The sequence below is a fragment of the Mus caroli genome, unplaced genomic scaffold, assembly GCF_978045245.1.
Source record: "Mus caroli unplaced genomic scaffold, Mus_caroli_1 scaffold_2, whole genome shotgun sequence".
Taxonomy (NCBI): domain Eukaryota; kingdom Metazoa; phylum Chordata; class Mammalia; order Rodentia; family Muridae; genus Mus; species Mus caroli.
This window is the reverse complement of record NW_028227257.1, coordinates 15,291,606-15,307,416: the sequence shown is the minus strand read 5'-3', so window position 1 is coordinate 15,307,416 and position 15,811 is coordinate 15,291,606. Positions and strand designations below refer to the sequence as shown.

At 42.0% G+C, this 15,811-nt stretch overlaps 1 protein-coding gene across 1 annotated transcript; it reads right to left on the bottom strand.

Moving 5' to 3' along the window:
* Positions 1-7,177: 7,177 nt before the first annotated feature.
* Positions 7,178-11,926, bottom strand: LOC110286693 (seminal vesicle secretory protein 3A). The gene is given in 5 exon segments (XM_021153256.2): positions 7,178-7,322; positions 8,117-8,875; positions 9,101-9,215; positions 9,217-9,272; positions 11,908-11,926. Coding segments are annotated over 4 exon segments (909 nt in total). The 3' UTR covers positions 7,178-7,322; positions 8,117-8,156.
* Between the last annotated feature and the right edge of the window lie 3,885 nt (positions 11,927-15,811).

Genomic DNA, 15,811 nt, shown 5'->3' with positions numbered 1-15,811 from the left:
TGTGCACACACACCGTGCCTGTTACCAACAGCTCTCTAATCAGACTTCAGACACCCTCACCAAGAGGGAAACTATACTTGTTACCGGAAACCTAGTCAACCAACCAGGGGTGGTTTAAAATGCACCCACTGCATTTTAAATGTTTATTCTTATACCAAAAGATTCAATGTAGTCTTCATCCCTCCTCAAAGAAATTTACCTTTGCCATAGATGGGAGGCCGTTACAAGAAAACTACAACTACTCAAAATTCAGAGGCATAGAGCCTAGTTCCAGCGGGTACATCTACAACACAGCTCCGACACCCAAGACTCAGGGAGCAACGCCAAAGAGGGCTGGAAAGATTGTAAGGGGTAGAGGATCAGAGTTTGTTGTGAAACTTTGTTTCCTACTCATGTCAAAAGCCACACCCATAAGCTCTCACCAAGTCTCATGACTACCAAGACATGAGCTGGACAAGGAAAATGATGGACATGCCAAAGTGACAGAGAAGAGCCTATGAGGCCTTGACCATACAAAAGAATTACAGGTAACTAAGGAATCTGGAAATGGGATGAGCAGGCTTCCCCAGGGAAGAGCACGCCAGCTGATTATCTAATACATCTGTTACTTATGATCAGCTCTGAAAACCTGTACACAAGGAACGTTGCATAGACTGGGCAGATCATACTTAGGAATATAGAAGTATATTCATACCTGTATGCATAACAACAGCTAAGGAAGTAAGAGGCTATGAATCTGAGAGAAAGAAGGGTGTGTATGGGAGAGTTCAGGGGAAGGGAAGAGAAGGGGAGGGGCAATGAGGAAATTATATTATATCCTCAAAAACAAGAGAACTTAGTATCATCTACACAAGAAATCTACTTCTCCCTTAAGTTGAGAGGCATGTTGGACATCTGTCCGTTTCAAGTGCAGAAATGACAAGGAAATTGACTCACATCAGGCAAATCTCCAGACTTCCAAAGAACGACACCACTGTGTTCTGAAGGTTTTAAGGGCCCAATGAAGTCTTTTAATATAGTGCTTTATTGATTCTTTATTATGATGCATTTTGATAATATTCATCCTCCCTTCACCAGGAGGTCCCCTGGGTCCACTCCTCACCTCACTACCCCGCCCACCTTCACATCCTCTTTTTTTTTTTTTTTTTTTTTAATAACTCACCATGTAGTCACAGTTATTGAACCATTCACTAGAGTGTGGTTGATCCTCCAGGGCCCACACTTTTAAATAAATCTCTCTTCCTCCCCCCACCCAAAGCCAGAAACTGTCCTTAGCTCCCCAGTTAGAGGTGGGGCTCTCTGAGTGCCCTCTCTGCACCGTTAGAATGTTAGCTGATCTTGTTCAGGTCAGCCACAGCGGTGGTGGGTTCATGAGCGGGTCCTATCACATCCAGAAGACAGGGTTTTAGTGTAACCCCAAGACTCAGAGACCATCTTTGAAAGTGGAGAGAGGAGGGACAGAAAGATGATAAAAAAACTGCAAGTTGTGGACCCCCAAGCAGTATATCTGGTTTTATGCTGTGTTCACTGAACATGGGAGATAGTGTCCAATCCTCTGAAACCACAGCTAGGAAGAGCCTGCTTCTGTAACTAGAGAGGGTTACACTTTCTAAAAATCAAACGGACAGTGGCTCCGAGTCCCAGTCACATGACTTGGGGCTTGTTGTCTCAGAGGAAGGTGTGTTGATATTTAACTACACTGAGGGTTGCTCTTTCCTGTCATAGAATCACAGAACAGGGGCAGCCCTGCCTCGTCTCAGCCAGCAGATAGGAAATGGGGCTCAGGGTTGCTACCTAAATTCTTCCTGTGTGCAATCAGGGACAGAAGCCTGGAGGCAGAGGCAGCTTTTACTGATGACAGGTGGTTCCTGTGGCTGACCTGGAACTGGAATACCATCTTTACTCTTCCAGGTTATCTCCTGCCCCTAAAGAACTGACCTTCTTCGGAAGCTTCCCAGATAGCAGAAAGCAGATCATTTAGGCAGCAAAGTTTTCATGGAAGACAGACACATCTTCCCAACAGTTATACCTAATCCTCTGGTCTGTCTCTCCAAGTTGACATTTAAAAAAAATTGAACATTTTTTATTGTGTGACTGTTTTATACACTTATATAATGAATTCTAGTCATTCTCATAGCATGTTCTTCCTGTTCACCCGCTTCCTCCCTCACTGAAACCCTGTCTTTACAACAACAACAGCAGCAGCAGCAGCAGCAACAACAACAACAACAGAATAAAACAAAAAGCTCCATACATCTCTATAAATCCAATCATTCTCAGTTCGGGATCAAACTTCTGTTTGTCACAGAAGCTCTTACACATACAAATGGCCTGACATCTCAGATATATTTTTTGCTACGTCATTTTTTATTCTTTGATTGTAATATACAGCATTTGTGCTGTGTAACCATTTACTTTGACTCCTGTCTTAAACCTTTGAGTTATTTCCATTTCTTTGTGCACATAAGTACTTTTGGAGAGCTCCCGCTGTTACTTTACAAACCATTCTCAGAACTGAGATTACTAGGACTGAAGGTGTAAGCATATTTAAAGTTCTTGGTATCTGTTTCCTATTGATTATAATCTAGCATAATGCATATTTTACCCCACCAGGGTAATCTGGTTTTTGAGACTGAATGGAGGGTGTAGCTTGTATTTTATTTATTAATTTTAACTAATTATTTTTATAGTTTCCCCTCCCTCTACTCCTCCCAGTTTCTCCCCATCTTCCCTCCCCTCTGGATCCACTCCCTTTCTGCCTCTCATTAGAAAAGAACAGGCTTCTAAGAGATAGCAATCCAACACGACAAAATAAAATACAGTAAGCCAAAGCAGAAGCCATCATATTGAAGTTGGACACGGCAACCCAGCAAGATGAAAAGACTTCCAGGAGCAGACACAAAAGTCTGAGACCCATTCATTCTCACCCAGGAGTCCCATAAATACACTTAGCTAATAGTTGTATATATGCAGGGGACCTAGCACAGACACGTGTTGGCCCTGTGCTCGCTGCTTCAGTCTGTGAGCTCATACGTACCTCCCTTAGTTGATTCAGAGGGCCTTGTTCTCCTAATGCCTTCTATCCCCTCTGGCCCTTACAATCTTTCCACCTCCTTTTCTACAGAATTTCCTGGGATCTGAGGGGAAGGATTTGATGGAGGCCTTCAATTTAGACTTTGTCTCCACATAATGCCTGGCTGTGAGTCTCTGCATCTGTTCCCCAAGATGACCTTTTGTTAAAGCACACTCCTTGCCATGGTTAATTTTAAACATCAACTTGATATAACCCAGCATCACCCAAGAAGAGAGTCTCAGTGAGGATTATGTAGATCAAGTTGTCCCATGAAGATGCTTGTAGGGGATTTTCTTGATTATGTCTAATGTGGGAAGCTCTGGCCCATTGTGGGTGGCACTATTCCCTAGGTTTGGATCCTGGATGGTAGAGTAGAAAGATTAAGAGTCGAGAAAGCAAGTGGAACAGTAGGCAGGAATGCATTCATGTCTTTCTGGTCCTGACTGTGGGTAAGATGTGGCTAGTTGCCTTAAACACCTACCTTGCCTATCCCACAATGATGGAAAAAAAGTATTTTATCACAGAAGAGAAATGAGATTAGAACTCCTCATCTCACTGGAATGGTTGAGGTTTTGTATGTCAGCATATGAGACACGTGCTTCTGAAAACAAGCCAAAGAAAGGAGCAGATAGATGGACTGAGGATGAATGGACTTCTCTGGACTGGTGTACCTGCTGCCATCAGTAGACCCAAGCATTTGGCATAGCCCTTTAAAATTCCTATCTTTTTTTCTCAAGGTGAGAGTTTGTTTGTTTTTTATTTTCAGGTTATAACAATCATAACATCTCCCTCTTTTCTTTCCTCCCTCCAAAACCCTCTTCCATACCCCTCTTTCATCTCTTTCAAATTCATGGGATCTTTTGCATTAATTGTCATGATGTGCATATACATGTATGTCTATTTATTTATATATATGTACATACATATACACATATACATTTTATACATATGACTTGTTCAGTCTATACAGTATTACACATATGTAAGTTCTCAGGGCTGACATTTGCCACTGCAAAACTAATTGTTGTTATGAATAAACTATTTCTCCTGCTGTCAGCACTCCTTCCTTATCTGCGGTTCTTTGTGTAGGATGTAGGTCACGTAGGCCTTCCCCATCCACTTTGGCCTGTCTATCAGAGCCATCCTTGTTTGGCTCGTGCTTAGGCAGACATGTTGGTGAGGCTTTATGGGTGTAGCAATAATCAGAAAGTACCACAACCCAGAGAGTACTGTAGTGCTGCACATGCGCTGCCAGCAACCAAGAGCTCCCTAATGGAATGTACGGCCCACACTACGAGAAGGAAACCATGACTGGAAAGCCAGCCAGTGCCTCAGAGCTAATGAAGTCATGGCTGCTGGAGGGGAATCTACAAACACCACTTCATTAAACCGGCACAATTTGTAACAACAATCTCAATGTTTGCCATAGTCCTCTGAAATACATCTTGCTTGACATTTCTAAGATGTTGGTTTCTGAAACCCCATTAGAAAAAGGATCGTAGGGTTGATCTCAGATGGGGTACAGGGTACATGAGGAACTCTGCCACCTACTTTCTTTAATAACTTTGTTCATGTATGTACTGAATTTTGAGCATTTCTGCTCCTCCTCCAAAATTTTTTCTTCTTCCCAACAATCTTCCTTCTGCTGTGACGTCTTTTTCTGTCGTTCTTTCTTTCTTTCTTTTTTTAACCCATTGAGCTTGATTAAGTTTGCTTGAATGAATATGGGGGGTTATTTGTTGAAACATGGGCAATTTATAAGCCACCCTCCACCCATACCCCTTAACTGTGTATTGGCCTCATCAAGATCTTTGATCCACTTGGATCTTATTTTTGTGCGTGGTGATAGACATGGATCTAATTTTATACTTTTACATGTAGATATTCAGTTTTTTCTTTCCTTATGTATTTCTCTCTCTCTCTCTCTCTCTCTCTCTCTCTCTCTCTCTCTCTCTGTCTTTTTTGGGGTTTTGCCTGTAGATATGAGAATATGTGCAGAGAGAAGAACTTTTATTCATCGTTGGTGGAAATGCAAACGGGTGCCATCACTCTGGAAATCAGTATAGAGAATCATCAAAAGGGTAAGAACAAATCTGCCAAGTGACCCAGCTATCCCACTGCTGGGCATAAGCCCACAAGACTCAGCAGCCTGCTCCATAGAGACTTGTTCTGCCATGTTCAGAGCCAGTGTATTCCCAATAGCTACGAAACTGAGACAATCCGAGTATCCCTCAAAAGAAGAACAGAAAATGAAAATGTGTTTCATATACACAATGGGAGGCTATTCCGAGGTGCAGAAATATGAAATCACAAAAACTGAAAATAAATGGATGGACCTAGAAAAGATTATATTGGACAAGCTAACCCAGATCAAGAAAGACAAACACTGTGTGCACTGTGTGGTTCCTAGCTCCAAATCCTCAGGTGTAAGAATACAACATGGAATAACTGGGAAACCCAGGGACATATGAAGGAGTCTTAGGTGGAGGATGATGGGTTGGGTGAAAAGAGGAAGCTACAGATGACATGGAGTGGGGGTTGGGAAAATGGGGAGCAGATTCCTATGATGACATGAAGCTACAGATGACATGGAGAGGAGGGATGGGGACAGTGGTCAATATAGACTGAAGGGAAGAGATGAGGAACAAATAACATCAAAGTTGTTTGCTAATGCCTCAAGGAATCATTTATTTCAAGTTTACCTAAAATTATACAACATATATATATATGTATATATATATACATATATATATACATATATATATATGTATATATATACATATATATATACATATATATATATGTATATATACATATGTATGTAGACACACACACGTGTGTGCATATATCTTAAAGGAAGTTAAGCCACTTTGGGTTGACAGTGCATACCATAAGAACCATATAATAATGAAAACTTCAGTACCAGACATGAAGCACTTTTTAATTGTGTTTGGTCTGTGAAGTCCAAGTCACTTCCAAAACAATGTCAACTATTGATGTAGTTTATGTTGTTCTATAAGCCTTAGTTACCTTTCAGGGGTTGGGAGTAGAATAAGACACTGCACACTTAGGAAGCAAGCCTCAGATAATTTGAGCTGGCTCTTACCTGAAGGCCTCTTGCCTTTCGCTTTGGCCTCCATGGCACCAGAAAATGAGAACTTCCAAGGGAAGGAAGCAATTAAGCAGCCCTGCCTTACTGCAACACCCGTGAACCACAGCAAGGACCAGCATCTGTCCTCTGTAAAGATGCAGTAAGTGGCACTCATATGTTGGTAGCAGCCAATGTATGTGTAGTCAGAGTTAGGCTCACTCGACGGGAGGGAAATCATGTTTGGTTCTGGGAACTTATGAAACACTCCAGAGGCCATAGAACTTAGAAAGGAATGAGTTATCACCATTTTGCTAAACCAACATAATTCCCCTCAACCTTAACCTTATACCCACAAGGATGTTGAGCTGCCACTGCCTCTTAAAGAAGCACCTCTAAACAAATGGAGGCCACCCCAGAAACCCCAACTGCAGGAGTGCAGAGATCAGTGGGGCTTCCTGACTCCAGCCCTACGTCACACAGTTGCTGCCTTTAAGGCTCAGGGTACATTGGAGGCAAAAAGCCAAAAGGATTGTGTGAGGGAGTGGAACATTATCTACTGGAAATTGTCTCATAAACAAGACCAAGAAGACGGCAATATCAATGTATATATTGAAACAAAAGGGGAACCCACAAGGCTCCCATTCCCCAAACAAGGGGCAAAGGCAACTCCGGACTCTTGGAGAAGAATTGGCCTCTCCCAGGAATGAGCCCCATAACTAGTTGTACAATTCAGAGCAGTCATCCCCCAAAACACATGTACAAAAACAACATAGACTCAGCAAGTTGTATTTATATATTTGTGAATGCACATACATATATATGTATTTAAAAGCAATACTAAAAGACAAAGATGATATGAACTTGACAGTTGCGGGGCATGAGAGAAGATGGAAAAGTGTAAGGGAGAGGGGTTGGAAGGAAAAAGACCAGGGGAAAGTAATATATTCTATTTTAATTGAAAAAAACATGTTTTCTTTTTAAAGCAACTAATGTCAGGAAGGCTCTGTTTATTAGAGAGCACCTGTGTGAGGTTGCTCCAACATTAGAAAGTCTCAGGAAGGAATGTGTGAGTGGGTCATGGCATCCGTGCAAGGTGTTGAGGACTACAGGGTGGTCAACATCTTCAGGACATCACAGTCCACACAGGTCAGGTGACTCCTATGGAGAGAGGACATGGATGGTAACACAGGTCAGTGAGTGCTGCCAGACAGGGACAAGTGTGACCAGGTCCCTTGTCTGTTCGATCAACTCCCAGCCATTTGGGGTACTGGCAAGACTGACTACTGGACCCACAGTTCTGTTGCTTGCCTTCTCTTCACATAAAGTGCCCCTTAGTGAAAACATGAAGGTAGCACCCCCTTTTCCTCCCCAGGCTTCAGACATCTCTCCTGACATAGCAAGCACCCCATTATACTGATTCCTCAGCACCCTAGCACCCCAAGTCTCATGACCCCTGCATCATAAGCAAGGATGGTTCTTGGGGCTCAATTATCTTGCCTATTAATAAAGATGCTGCAAAAACCTCATATGACAAGTGTACCCTAAACAGTCTTGAAGAACATTAACTGGTATGGGGAACAAAACCAATAACACTTCGTAACAATGTAGCAAGAAACTGAGCCTTATGAATCCAAAGCATAAGAAGTTACCAAAATACATCTTAAACTTACATGATTGTGTAAGTGATGCATGTTCAAAGATTTAATAACGTATAGAAACTACTCACTAAGGAGAGGGATTTGAGACACAGTGACAGCCCAGGTAGATTTATCTGCATCTACCAGGTACTTGCTTCATTCAGCAGGGGATGGAGCTCACCTCCATAAGGTGGGCAACTCAGCACATCCACTGCTGTAGATACACTACCAATCCCACTGCGGGCACAGGGAGCCCCCCATGCACCACCTAGAAACACTGGGGCAGACAGCTCTCCCGTTTGCTAAGACACTTACCTCTAAATGTGTCTTAATTCTTGAGAGGTTAACGAATGTCTTATCCAGTGAAGGCATCTTGGTATAGAATCACCCCTCCTCTTGGACAGTAGCACATCCCAGGACCTGGGTAGAAAGATTTTGTGTGATGAACACTGCCCTGTAGCTGCTCTTGGAATTGCACAAAGTACCTAGGGTAGGGCCGAGAGCGGTGTCGGAACTGTGGGTAGAATGCTGCTGCTTTCCTGGACTGGCTGTGCTTTCTTTTGAGCCTGTGAACTTTTGCTGGCTGTTGACGCACTTGGGTCAGGTCTTCAGCCAGGCCATATCCTCTGCCCTTGATTTGCTGAGGAATGTCTTCTCGCAGATTAAGGCGTGCTTTGTAGGACTTCGGAGGGGCTCCCTGGGATTTCAGCATGGTTTGTGACTTCACCTGCCCTATGGTCTTTAGCTGGCCTGGTTGGGACTTCAGTGGGGCTGCATAGGGTTTTACTTGGGTTTGTGATTTTATTTGTGACTGGGATTGCAGCTGGGATTTTTGTTGGGCAAGCTCATCTTCTTCATCACAAACTATGTCTTCCTTTAAACTTGTCAGTTCCTGTGAACTGAGAGCCTCTCCCATGTCAGCATCAGCATCCTGGCCATATGCATGGTGCTTAGTTTGCACAAAGATGCTTTCTTCAGGTGCCTCTTCCTGTTCTTTGTGCCCATAGAGGAACTGGCTTTTCCCAATAAACATGAGTGGGGATGTTCTTACTAGGAAGTGTCCTTTTGTTCCACCTGCTAACGGATGACAAGAATCTGAGTTACATTATCTGTACAGCTCCCTTTCAAGTCTTATCCCAGAATCCCCCATCAACCCACTGCTGTACCCAGGCATGTGGATGTGGGTGGAGAAGACAAAGTCCATCCAGAAGATCACCCCGTGGAGGGTTCTCTTACTGCCAGAGCATCCTTATGGACATTCTCCCTGAGTGCCTCTCTGCGGCTGCTCCCTGAACTCACCATAGAGTTCTATCCCGGCTGCTTTCTTCTCCAGAAGGAGGAGCAGAGAAAGGCTGAAGAAGATGGACTTCATCTTACCAGGAAGGGCCTTCACTGAGAGCTCAGCTGATCTCCTCATTTATATGTTCTTTGCTGGGTGCAGAAAGGTGGCTGAAGTCACAAAAGGCATTGTCTGTCCTTACTTATCTGGCTTGTTGGCTTCTCCCTTTTTCTCAGTAGGAGATGTTGTAAACATTCATAGAGACTGGAAATACAGGATGTCAGAGACTTTGTCTTACCCCCACTGCCCCAGAAGGTCTTTAAAGCTTTATTGTCATCTCAAGATCATCACATGATGTTTCCAGGAGAAATTCAAGGCAGAGATCACAGGAGTAACCAGGGCCTGGCCAAGATTTAGTAGTTCAAGTGTGGGCTCTTGTCCACAGTGTCCTGCATCAAAAACAAATACTATGCATTTTTGCTTCTTTTCATATGAGATGGACACAGATATATTTCAGGCGAAAAGCAAAGAGGAAAGAACGTGAGTTTATGGAATCCAAAGAAAATTTCAAAAATAATCGAGGTATACCTGCATACAAATAACTCTAAAATGCCTAACCTGGGTTTCTTGTCACTAGTAGCTTTGATGACACTCTCAGAGTCTCAGAGTGCCCCCATCTCCTGGTAGGAGAGCAGCAGAGATGTGTTCAAGAGGGCTTTGTCATCTCTGTATTCAGTAGAGTCAGCTTTGTGTCTGCATCTCAAGAGTGAGGGGAGCTGCCGAGGAATGTTCAAGTATGGAAGAAATTCATCATCTTTGGCTGGAAACCATGTTTGCCTGTTGATACATGGAGAAAGGAAACTGGCTTCCTTATTTCATGATTTTCCTGAAATCACCTAAAATCCCCATTACCTGCTTAATAAGCAAAAACTCCTTAGCAGATGAGAAACCCTTCCACCAGTCCCTTCTTATGTCTGCCCTCCCTGGTACGTGTGTTAGAAGAGTGTTGGGTATATACTGAGACTGGATGCAGTGGGAGCCTGTCCACTTCCTGGAAACGTGACATTTCCTGCATCTGTGAGAAGACCCTGAGTGGTCCATAAGGCAGGCCTCGGCTTTCCCATGCAGACCATCAGGCATCTCTCCATGCACTCAGCCCAGCCCTGCAGGGGATGCAAGTGAAGGCTGGGAAAAAGTATTTTTAGTCATTCTATGTCTGAATGTTAAGTTACCTGGAAGAATGCTGTGTGGAAGCGGTCAAGGTAAAGCCTCATGGGAAGAACAAAGATTCAGGCACAGAGCCATCCAACAGCTCACCATCAGGAGCTCTGAGCTCCTCCTAATCTTATCTCTGTGTCCTATGCCTGAAGATAACTCGTCCCTCAGTAGAGATGCCAGTCACAAGATTTGACATTACCAAGAAGTCCAATTGCTTCCTTTTCTTGTTCACTTCTCCACTACTCCATGCACCTCCCTTGAGCACATACCAGTAAGAACTTGTCTATGGCAAGATGACTTGTGGAAGACTGAGTCTAGAAAATGGCTCTTGTTAGTGGCTGAAAAATAAAATTTGTGCCTTTAAGGTCTGAGCAAGAAATATAGATGCAACGCAAAAGCTCATGGTATTCACATAGAAAATCCAGCAAAGTCCAGTTAAAACTACAAAGAGATTCTGTCTCCTTGTATAAACACATCCCAGTGATATTAGGCATAGAATGCTGTATTCCATGAAGGCACAGTATTGATAAATACAAATACAAGATCCATGATATCTATATCTATAGGGGAGAAGTGACATGTTGATGACAACCATCTTGGTATAGTGCTCTATGGAAGAAGAAAACCCTTGGGACAAATTTGAAGACCACGACAGAAATAAGGTCTTATAATTGTCGTAAGTATAGACAAATTATACTCCCAAGGCAGAGGAGAAATTACTTTTAAACCTTATCTTAGGTGCAGGAGTTATTGTTTGCTGTATGGGTTAGAATGAGCCTCCACTCCCTGTTTTGATTCAGTTAGGTTATTCTGTGATGGTCTCTGTCTGTTGCAAAGAGAAATTTCTTTGGTCAGTGGTGAGAGCTACACTTATCTGTGGGTACCTGGAATAATATTATATTACAATCTTAAAACATAAAAAATTAAATAAAAACTTTTCTATTTTTTAAAAAATTATTAAAACTTTATCATTAAAAAAATAAAACTTGCAAATAAAAGAGCATGTGGTCAGCCAGTTCTGCCAACTTCTGGCATGGAGAAACCCTTTTGAACTACTGTGGAGCCTGAGAGCCATGCGCTTGCACAGGGCAGGTTGCTCAGCCATACAGAGCCCTCTGTTCCACCTATGATTTGTTGCACAGCAAGTCTGAGTTCTCTGAGCCCAGTTGCTCAGTTGGTTTCACAGCCTTCCATCTGCCAAGGGATGTTTACTGCAAAGATGGCTCTGACAGCAGGAGAGAGGGTTGACTCCTCAACCCTCCCCTTCAGTGCAGACTTCTTCATTCTGTTTACTCCCCCCACCCCAACTCTCTAACATTCTCAGATGTCACCCCATGGCTTAGAAATTAGTTGTCTCTGGGTGAAAGTCTTCTAGTGTGGGTGGTAATTTGCCAAATCCACAGACTGAAAATTCACGGGGCTTTGGAACCCCAAAGGAGGCAAGTTTATAATGCAAATGCAGCCCCAGTGCTGAGAACTGACTCTTAAGGCAGCTAAGCCCTCAACTTGAACAGAATACCCACTGAAACAGCAGGAACCACCATAGGTTTAGTAATGATGCCTTCCACATATGCTTGGAAGATTCTAATTGTATAGGATCCTGAAATACCCCTGTCAAATTCTGTCATTTTGGAATGATTTATAATTTTTTATTTTATTTTTCCCTTTACAATATTTTTAGCATTGGCCATAAAAAACCAAGACCCACATAATTTCAATAGCCCCACTCTGCTCTGTCGTGAAATTATCTAAACAAAGGAAAATTCACAAAGTTCTGCTTTAAACAACTGCAGGTTAAATATTGATGATAGACATCTACACAACTGATGTTCATAGTCATCATTGAAAGCCATGGGACTTTCTCTAAGACAGATCATGATTTAGGCTCCCAACCAAGTTTTAACAAACTCAAAATAATAAAACACTTTCTTGTATCTCATTGGACCATCATAGATTAAAGTTAGAATCATTATCATGAAACACTACAGAAGGTACAACCACGTGGAGATTAACAATATGTACTTTTCACTGGTCAATGCATCTTTGAAGAAGTCTGGGAGGTAATGAAAAATGTCAGGAGCCACCATAGTACAAGCTAATAATTAGCAGGTGATCTTCCTGAGATGACTGGCTTAATTTAACATTGATGACAGAACTCTGGTAGGCAAGACCCAGGAGAAAAATCACTTGAGGAAGGATTCCTGTTATTAATATGCTTTTCTTTTTTTTTTAAATATTTTTATTACATATTTTCCTCAATTACGTTTCCAATGCTATCCCAAAAGTCCCCCATAGCGCCCCCCCACTTCCCTACCCACCCATTCCCATTCTTTTGGCCCTGGCATTCCCCTATATTGGGGCATATAAAGTTTGCAAGTCCAATGGGCCTCTCTTTCCATTGATGGCTGACTAGGCCATCTTTCGATACATATGCAACTAGAGACAAGAGCTCCGGGGTTCTAGTTAGTACATCATGTTGTTCCAACAATAGGGTTGCAGATCCCTTTAGCTCCTTGGGTACTTACTCTAGCTTCTCCATTGGGAGCCCTGTGATACATCCAATAGCTGACTGTGAACATCCACTCCTGTGTTTGCTAGGCCCCAGCATCGTCTCACAAGAGACAGCTATATTTGGGTCCTTTCAGCAAAATCTTGCTAGTGTATGCAATGGTGTCAGCGTTTAGAAGTTGATTATGGGATGGATCCCTGGGTACGGCAGTCTCTAAATGGTCCATCCTTTCATCACCGCTACGAACTTTGTCTCTGTAACTCCTTCCCTGGGTGTTTTGTTCCCAATTCTGAGAAGGTGCACAGTGTCCACACTTTGGTCTTCATTCTTCTTGAGTTTCATGCGTTTAGCAAATTGTATCTTAAATCTTGGGTATCCTAAGTTTTGGGCTAATATCCACTTATCAGTGAATAGTGAGTTCTTTTGTGATTGTGTTACTTCACTCAAGATGATGCCCTCCAGGTCCATCCATTTGGCTAGGAATTTCATAAATTCATTCTTTTTAATAGCTGAGTAGTACTCCATTGTGTAAATGTACCATAATTTCTGTATCCATTCCTCTGTTGAGGGACATCTGGGTTCTTTCCAGCTTCTGGCTATTATAAATAGGGCTGCTATGAACATAGTGGAACATGTGTCCTTTTTACCGGTTGGGACATCTTCTGGATATATGCCCAGGAGAGGTATTGCTGGATCCTCCGGTAGTACTATGTCCAATTTTCTGAGGAACCTCCAGACTGATTTCCAGAGTGGTTGTACAAGCTTGCAATCCCACCAACAATGGAGGAGTGTTCCTCTTTCTCCACATCCTCGCCAGCAACTGCTGTCACCTGAATTTTTGATCTTAGCCATTCTGACTGGTGTGAGGTGGAATCTCAGGGTTGTTTTGATTTGCATTTCCCTGATGATTAAGGATGTTGAACATTTTTTCAGGTGTTTCTCTGCCATTCGGTATTCCTCAGGCGAGAATTCTTTGTTCAGTTCTGAGCCCCATTTTTTAATGGGGTTATTTGACTTTCTGGAGTCCACCTTCTTGAGTTCTTTATATATATTGGATATTAGTCCCTTATCTGATTTAGGATAGGTGAAGATCCTTTCCCAATCTGTTGGTGGTTTTTTTGTCTTATTGATGGTGTCTTTAGCCTTGCAGAAGCTTTGTAGTTTCATGAGGTCCCACTTGTCAATTCTCGATCTTACAGCACAAGCCATTACTGTTCTATTCAGGAATTTTTCCCCTGTGCCCATATCTTCAAGGCTTTTCCCCACTTTCTCCTCTATAAGTTTCAGTGTCTCTGGTTTTATGTGAAGTTCCTTGATCCACTTAGACTTGACCTTAGTACAAGGAGATAGGAATGGATCGATTCGCATTCTTCTACATGTTAACAACCAGTTGTGCCAGCACCATTTGTTGAAAATGCTGTCTTTCTTCCACTGGATGTTTTTAGCTCCCTTGTCGAAGATCAAGTGACCGTAGGTGTGTGGGTTTTAATATGCTTTTCCTGATATTATTACACATATATGACAATCACTAGGTATTAGCCCACCCTTTTGAGCAGATCTCTGCAGATCTACAAATATGTACTGTCTTGTAGTGATGCTATATGGATAAATGGATGGCTTCTTAATTCTTAATGATGAGCCTCCAAAAATTCCTAAAATTATATAAGTATTTATTAAGCTCCTTTATAGTGGAACTGCTATTAGATCCGTTTCTTATTGTCAAAACTGCAATGAGAATTCTATCAATCTCCCAAGTGTCACCAGTTAATTGCTTCTAGGTAGTAACCAGACTTTCTACTATTGGGAGCCTAAATCATGATCTGTCTTAGAGAAAGTCCCATGGCTTCTAATGATGACTATGAACATCAGTTGTGTAGATGTCTATCATCAATATTTAACCTGCAGTTGTTTAAAGCAGAACTTTGTTAATTTTTCTTTGTTTAGATAATTTCACGACAGAGCAGAGTGGGGCTATTGAAATTATGTGGGTCTTGTTTTTTTATGGCCAATGCTAAAAATATTGTAAAGAGAAAAATAAAATAAAAAATTATAAATCATTCCAAAATGACAGAATTTGACAGGGGTATTTCAGGACCCTATACAATTAGAATCTTCCAAGCACATGTGGGAGGCATCATTACTAAACCCATGGTGGTTCCTGCTGTTTCAGTGGGTATTCTGTGCAAGCTGAGGGCTTGGCTGCCTTAAGAGACAGTTCAGGGAGCACATTCCAAGAGGCTGTAAAACCATTAACCAAAGGTTATAGAAAGTGAACTAATGGTTTATTATAGGTGCCAGGACAGAAGATTAAAATATTGACTGGGTTTATCTCTACAAAACTTCACTAATAACATATATATATATAGTTTTTTTTTTTTAACTTTCAATGAACCTGTGGAGCTGTGACAGGTAATGAATGTTTAGCTAGGTAATTACTCCTAATGGATATGCATGTAAATTGTTGTAAGCTTCTTATTCGGTTTATGATTTGAATTTTATGTGTGAACTTGTAATGAACTTTTTACCATGTGATCATGTATTCTGAAAAGATGTGTAAGTGCTGAGGACAAAGAGAAGAGTCAGAACTGAGCTGAGGAGAATTTTTTAGACAGAACACTTTTTAGACAGAACTGAACTCAAGAACTTAGAAGTATTGCTTTGGGAGAAAAGGCATTGAGAGCAAGAGCATTATTGTGACATCGGATCAGGAGGAGAGAGCAAGATTAGGAGGAGAATGCAGAGTGAAATAACTTAGGAGCTATAGGTAACATAAAAAACCAATAGAGCAATGTGCAGAATGTAGAAGGAAAGGGGGAAAAAGGAAGAAGCTACAGAGAGAGCAGAAGGAGCATGCAGGCTTCTCCTTACCATGGACAGAACAGGTCTTTTCTTAATAACAAGGCAGGTTCCTTTAGTCTGACTAAAGGAACAAAGCTTTCATCTTGCAAACTTGGGTTTGATTCATTTAGCATTAAAAGGGTAGGAGCCTTTTCTTTCTCTATGC